Source organism: Triticum aestivum, chromosome 1B (genome assembly GCF_018294505.1).
Source record: "Triticum aestivum cultivar Chinese Spring chromosome 1B, IWGSC CS RefSeq v2.1, whole genome shotgun sequence".
Classification (NCBI taxonomy): domain Eukaryota; kingdom Viridiplantae; phylum Streptophyta; class Magnoliopsida; order Poales; family Poaceae; genus Triticum; species Triticum aestivum.
The window spans coordinates 69,589,869-69,596,009 of record NC_057795.1 but is presented as its reverse complement, the minus strand read 5'-3'; the positions used below and the strand labels follow the sequence as shown (position 1 = coordinate 69,596,009).

Below are 6,141 nucleotides of genomic sequence, written 5' to 3'. Positions count from 1 at the left end.
GGTCGAAGTCGAGTCTAGACATTGCTAAAATTTTCCTAACATGGTTGTGTGCCTTACGGGCCCACGTCGCCATTGGGTGGTATTAGATCTTTTATTCCTTGTTTATACTCCGGGACTCTGATCTCTCTCCTATTCGGGTTAAATGATTTTTACTGACTCTAACTCTAGGTTCTTGTAACTACTTCCTTCCGGAGAGCCCCTCACTCCAGATGATTGCTTAGTGCGCCAGAAGATTTCGAAGATACTCTGCCATGTTTTCTCGAGACTTTGTGCCCATCGCTTTTGCAATTCCCTACCACCCATATATCCCTATGGATAAATGCATACACTTGTCGTTTTTACTTTTATTCCCAGTTGATCTTGTTATTACAAGGTACCTCGAAATTCTCTCTATTGTTTTGAGCATACTTTTGCCTATTGCTTGCAGTTCTTTGCCACCTGAATACCCCTACGGATAATTCCTCACACTTATCGAGTATCCGCTCATTCCCAGTTGTTCGTGTGTTTCCCAAAAGTGTTCGAAATACCATTTGGTCTTCCAAAAATCTTGAGCAGCCTATTGCTCTTGAAATTCTTGGTTGCTTGCATTATGGTTAATCTCACAAGTCTCGTAATCTTATTGGCATCCCTTGTCATTATCATTTTAAATCTGTTGATTCAATATGTTGTGAATGCTCGCAATCCTTAATCCGATCCTAGAATTCATCCTTCCGACTCAGACGTTATTTTAAACATGAGCTGGATCTCGACCAATCAAATTGTCGTCGATTGTACCCCTAAGCTTACTGAACTTATCCATCCTTAATCAGAGCGTTTGCTTTTGATCCCTTGATTTGGAAATCATATTTCCTTTACATTTGAGCTTTGAATTAGTCAGTTGTTTATATAATCTGATCCCTTGCATTCTTTCTTCTTCTGGTTGGGTACCGTTACTAACCTTAGATCCTTTGCGGTCCGCTAGATCCTTTGGTGGATTATTATCCAACTGTTCTTGCATGTTCTCAAAACCTGGGGTTCTTTCCTTGATAATAAAGCCATTGGTAAATCCTATTATCTTTTTTGGCCAACCATACTCTACTTTTGAGTTGGTGATATTTACTCTGAAGTTTGTGGTATATGTTCCTAAGATGCCCCGGTGGGTTGTACCAATGCTTTCCCTAATCTGTGTGAACCCGAGAGGTTTCACGGGTCATACTCATCAGGTATTTCACCAGGTAATACTTTCAACGCTAATGACATTTTCGAAACAAGAAGTGAATGCAAGGTTGTGCTTTGGAGAAGTGGGTGTTAACCTTGAACTTAGTTTTCATGCCCATGGACCCGATGTGGAACTTATCATGGAAGCTTCTTGCAAAACATTTAATTAGTTGGATAATTCTTTAGATGTCATTAAATTGGATCCCTTGTAGCTATGGTTTGGGCCATATTGATATTCCTTGATTCCTTTTCTCGGACAAGTTAAAGTACTTGTCTTCTGCAGATCAATACATTTGTCAACCCTCTATTTTTCTCTACCTCCGAGTATTACCCTCTGGTATCTTGATAATAGCACCGAACCATGTTGCTTATTATGAGCCTTCATCAAGTATTATTCCTCACCGATTCCAATTTTTCCTGGGTTCCGAGTTGTTAGTCACTCGAGGACACCAATAACTAAATCGGGTCCACACCATGATTAAAGTAATCTCCTTTGCTCATGAGTTGGTACTCGACCATGTCATTCTTGGCCTGCTCGGCTATATTATTATCGTGCCGATTTTAACTGTGCTACATGTTCCTTACTCCCGGAGCACAACTTCGACGATGAGCTAATCTTACATCGATTCCTTCATCTTATCATTCCACCACGAACAACAAGCTTGATTCCGAGTTGGTGTCGTATCCAAGGATCCAATAATCTTCCGCTTCATCAGTACTTTTGCTTGATGCAGTCTCTGTTCGATTGCTTCTTTGTGGAGCCTCTCGACCAAATTTGTCATGATAATCAACAACATTTTGACTACTTCCAGGATATCAATCAAATTTCTGATGGGGACTACCATCCTTATCCTTCATAATTTGTGTTGTCATCAACTACTTCCTCACCTTCTTTCCAACACAAACTTGTTCGTGTTGTGGTGTACCTTGAGTTCCTAGCAATCAAACTTATCTTATGTCCTACCTTGGAGTATTAACATTTTATATATCAAGAAAGTTGTGAGAATTTCACCACCTCTTAAGAATTCTTGATACAAGTGATATATCTCGCCGTCTACATTCTGTTCTTGGTCCCATGTTGTTCCTAACCAGAGTATTGACAACTGGACTGTGATGTGTAAAATTCAAAAGTTCTAGCAACCCTATTTTGCTTGTAAGTTAATGAACGATAGTTTCATTCTTTGTGTATTGGTTATTGAATCACCATTCTAACATTGATCATGCTACCTAAGCCCATATTTTGGGTGCACCTTTCAACCAATGTTTACTCGTGGATGTTCTCCTTGAGCATAAATCGTTATATCATTTGATCTTACAAATGTTATCTCCTTCACATAATTGTGCAAATCCATCTTTTTGGAAATCTCAATGAATTGTCGCTGAGTCCATCAGCCACCTCCTTGCCCTCTCCTTGATTTAATGATGAAATTTTGTTTCGGAACTCGCTCCCATAGTTCATTTCCCAAGAATCTTAAAATGCCATTTCATCAATATGTGTCGCACCTTTTTCTTCTCAAGCATCCTGAGTCCGAGGTATCCTGACACCAATCAGATCCGAATCTCGGTCAAATATGATGGTTGGAACATATTTCCAAGAGTTATAACATTGGTCTTTATATGACCCGGTAATGTGATGTCATGCCTAGAACACCTGGTCGGGGCGCTATTGTTATAGTTTTCTTTTTAGCAAGGCTAACCATTCTTCCATGTGGAAATTGTAAGACTTATTCTATTAGTTGTTCCTGATGAATCCTTTGAGTACCCAAAGTCTGACCTTGCTTCAAGACCATGTCAATGCAATCTTAAAGCATGTCTGTGGTCCTCCGATCTTCAACAAGAACATTTGAAGCACAATGCTAATTTTTTCCGTCAATTATCCAAACACCGTTGTTTGGGTAATGTCATGAAATTCCTCTCCCCTTACCTAAATGGTTTTCTAGTTTCTATCCTGTCATGGATATCGTGCTCTGCTTGCCCTTGGGAAGGATATACCCCTGAAATATGTGTTTGAACACATTTTCCTTTCCATTATTCTATTTAATATGATAATCACATTTTCCTTTCCATTGTTTTGTTTAACCTTTCTTGTAATCTGAGTTAACTGAGCAGTGATAATTCCCTGCTTAGGTAAGCACCTCGTTGCAACACTCTGTCAGTAAGACCATGTTACTAATGTTGATGACATTCCGGTAACCACCGATAGACGAGAACTTTGCCTATTGGTCCGCCTCGTTCAACGAGCAGGAAAATGGTACCGATGTTGTTGCCGACATAACTGACAAGCTATCTTCTGACATGCCTTGCTTACATGATCGTGCAGGACGACACCGCCTTTACAAATTTTAACCCAGATGGTGGGCCCATAACCCACAGTTCCACAGGATCGAAACCTAACTCTCCTATACACCCCCTGTTCCCAAGGTTGTTCTTCGTGTGTGCCCTCTTATGTAATTCACGAGCCACCTTTCGAGAGATCATCAATTCTGCTATCAGACACAATACTTATTCCCGTTGCCTTGAACCCCTTTCATGCCCTATTTTAGGCATCAAACGATTGCCTGCCCACTCGAGACTTCCCATGATACCTCCTTACTTTGCTCTAGATATTTTCTTAAGTTTCAATTCGCGAGTTACTCTCTGCCACCTTCCCAGATGTTATCAACCAAATAATCAACCTTGCAGAGGCCCGTTCTCCCGGAATACCCACCCTTTATTCCTTCGTAAGTACGATGGAGCTCTCAAAGAAAGGATGACGACTTCGTCATTATGAACTGAAGTAGAGAAAATAAGACATCAACGTAATGGGTCAACTCCTTCGAGAAGAGCAACCAAGAACGAGAAGATTCATTAGAATTTCGTAACCAAAACTTTCCACCTTACTCCGCCTCTTACATCTCGGGACGAGATTTTTCTTGTAGTGGAGGAGATTTGTAACACCTCGAGACTCATGCTACAGTAACCTCACCCTAATCCTAGTTCTTTTTTTCCTTCAAATTAATTTGGGATTTCCAAAAGTTGACAGTTTTGGATTTTATTGGGAAATCATAAAATGTTCATAAATTCATAAAGTGTTTAGGAAATCATAAAATGTCCAGTATTTTTAAAAAGTATTCACATTGTTTTTGCGAAATCATAAATTTTTCATTAATTCATAAAATGTTTGGAAAACTATAAAATGTCCAGTATTTTGAAAAAATGTTTGCATTCATGAAAAATCACGAATTCGAAAAAATATTCACAAAATACTCAAGATTTTAGAAAAATTATCAAGTATTCAAAATATATTCAGGAATTTGAAAGAATGTAAATTTTAGAAAATGTTCAAAAAAAATTAAGTAGATCTGTAAATAACGAACAAAACTAACATGCTTATATAGAGTTTTTTTATTTGTAGAGGTTGTTTCATGATTTTGTTTAGTACATGCGAGTTGCGTAAAAAAAGGTTTCCATAATCTGCACAACGTTGAGCCCAAAAAAATTGACAAAACTTCCTACAATTAGTTTTAGTAAGTTGTATATGAAAATGATTAAATATCTAATTTGCCTCCATACACCTCTATGTTTATTCTGGTACTATAGTTTTACTAGTCAGGGTAAACACCGTGACCCTAGGGACACACCATTAATTAGTGTAGCTCAGGTAGAGTCCATCAATACAGTTTCTCAGCTAGAAAATATTTTGTTATGGTGCCTTAGAAAATCAAGTCGTGATGAGACCATCACATTTTTAGCTTTTGAAATGACCTTTTAGAAGTTCCTTATCTCATCATGACATGATTCAGACGTAGTTTATGAAATCACATTTTAAAGGTCCCGATCTCATCCTGGAATATGTTTCAGACTTTTTTTATTTCTACCACATATGCACAATCTGATTGTTTTACTCCCGTTGCAACACATGGGCATATTTACTAGTAGAACCAAAAAATGATATATGAACAAACATAATTTAGAAAATTTGAGGAGAAGGCTTTATTAGTTTCAGAAACGTTCTCATACAAAATGCTTAAAATAAACTTTTCTGAGCACAGCCTCACGAATTATAGATCTGAAAGGAAAGCTATTGTGAGGCTAGGCACATCGAATGTAAAAGCCAAGTTTCTCCTTCCACAGCTAAACTAGAGTCACTACGCCAGAGGAGGGAATGTGTAACCTACAAGACCATTCAATTTGACCCAACATATGATCAGAATAGCACAAGAAGCATACGAAATGCATAACTAAAATCGAAATCGTGTGAATCCGAAGAATAACAAATATAAAAACTGCATGTATGCAATGTCGATCATCACAATTCCCTTAATATATTTCACTTACTTCCACACTTGTAGCCATGTGGGAACGGCTTCTTGCAGAAATTGGCGACGTAGCCAACCTTCTCCATACAATATATCTTCTCTTTCTCCTTCGTGACACCAGCGCAAAGGCATGGGATGTTTGCCTTTTGCCACACTGCACAGCATGCGTCTGACGGATCTATCTTCGGATTTGCTGGCCACTTTTGATACATAGCACACTCCTTGATCATGGCCTGTCGGTCACCCTCACATTCATCAGCCGACACGGCTACCCCGATAGTGAGGATGATGAAACATAAGCACATGAGTTTCGCCATGGCTATGGCTTTTGTATCTGCTACACTTGAGCCTTCTCTATCCCTTTGATGTTATAATTGTTTGTGTGGCTTCTCTCCGAATGTGTGGGATACATGACTTTGTTAGCTATGGCTTGGTTTATATAGCTTTGTTTGAGATGATGATATGGGCACATGCATCAGTTGTATATCTTGAAGATATGGCTCCATGTCAAACAATTAATATGTACATTAATTGCACTCTAGAGGCTACATCATACATTAGTTCTATATCTTGAAGATACGATATTGTATCAAACAATGAATGTTCACATTAACTCTATATTTATAGGCTATACCTTGAAGATATG

The 6,141-nt window shown here is 38.5% G+C and overlaps 1 protein-coding gene across 1 annotated transcript; it reads right to left on the bottom strand.

Moving 5' to 3' along the window:
• Positions 1 to 5,144: 5,144 nt before the first annotated feature.
• On the bottom strand, positions 5,145 to 5,885 carry LOC123087008 (uncharacterized). Its single transcript, XM_044508893.1, has 2 exons — positions 5,515 to 5,885; positions 5,145 to 5,350 (listed from the first exon to the last, which is right to left on the bottom strand). Exons 1-2 carry the CDS (start codon positions 5,810 to 5,812, stop codon positions 5,325 to 5,327), a joined length of 324 nt encoding a protein of 107 aa, XP_044364828.1. The 5' UTR covers positions 5,813 to 5,885; the 3' UTR covers positions 5,145 to 5,324.
• Between the last annotated feature and the right edge of the window lie 256 nt (positions 5,886 to 6,141).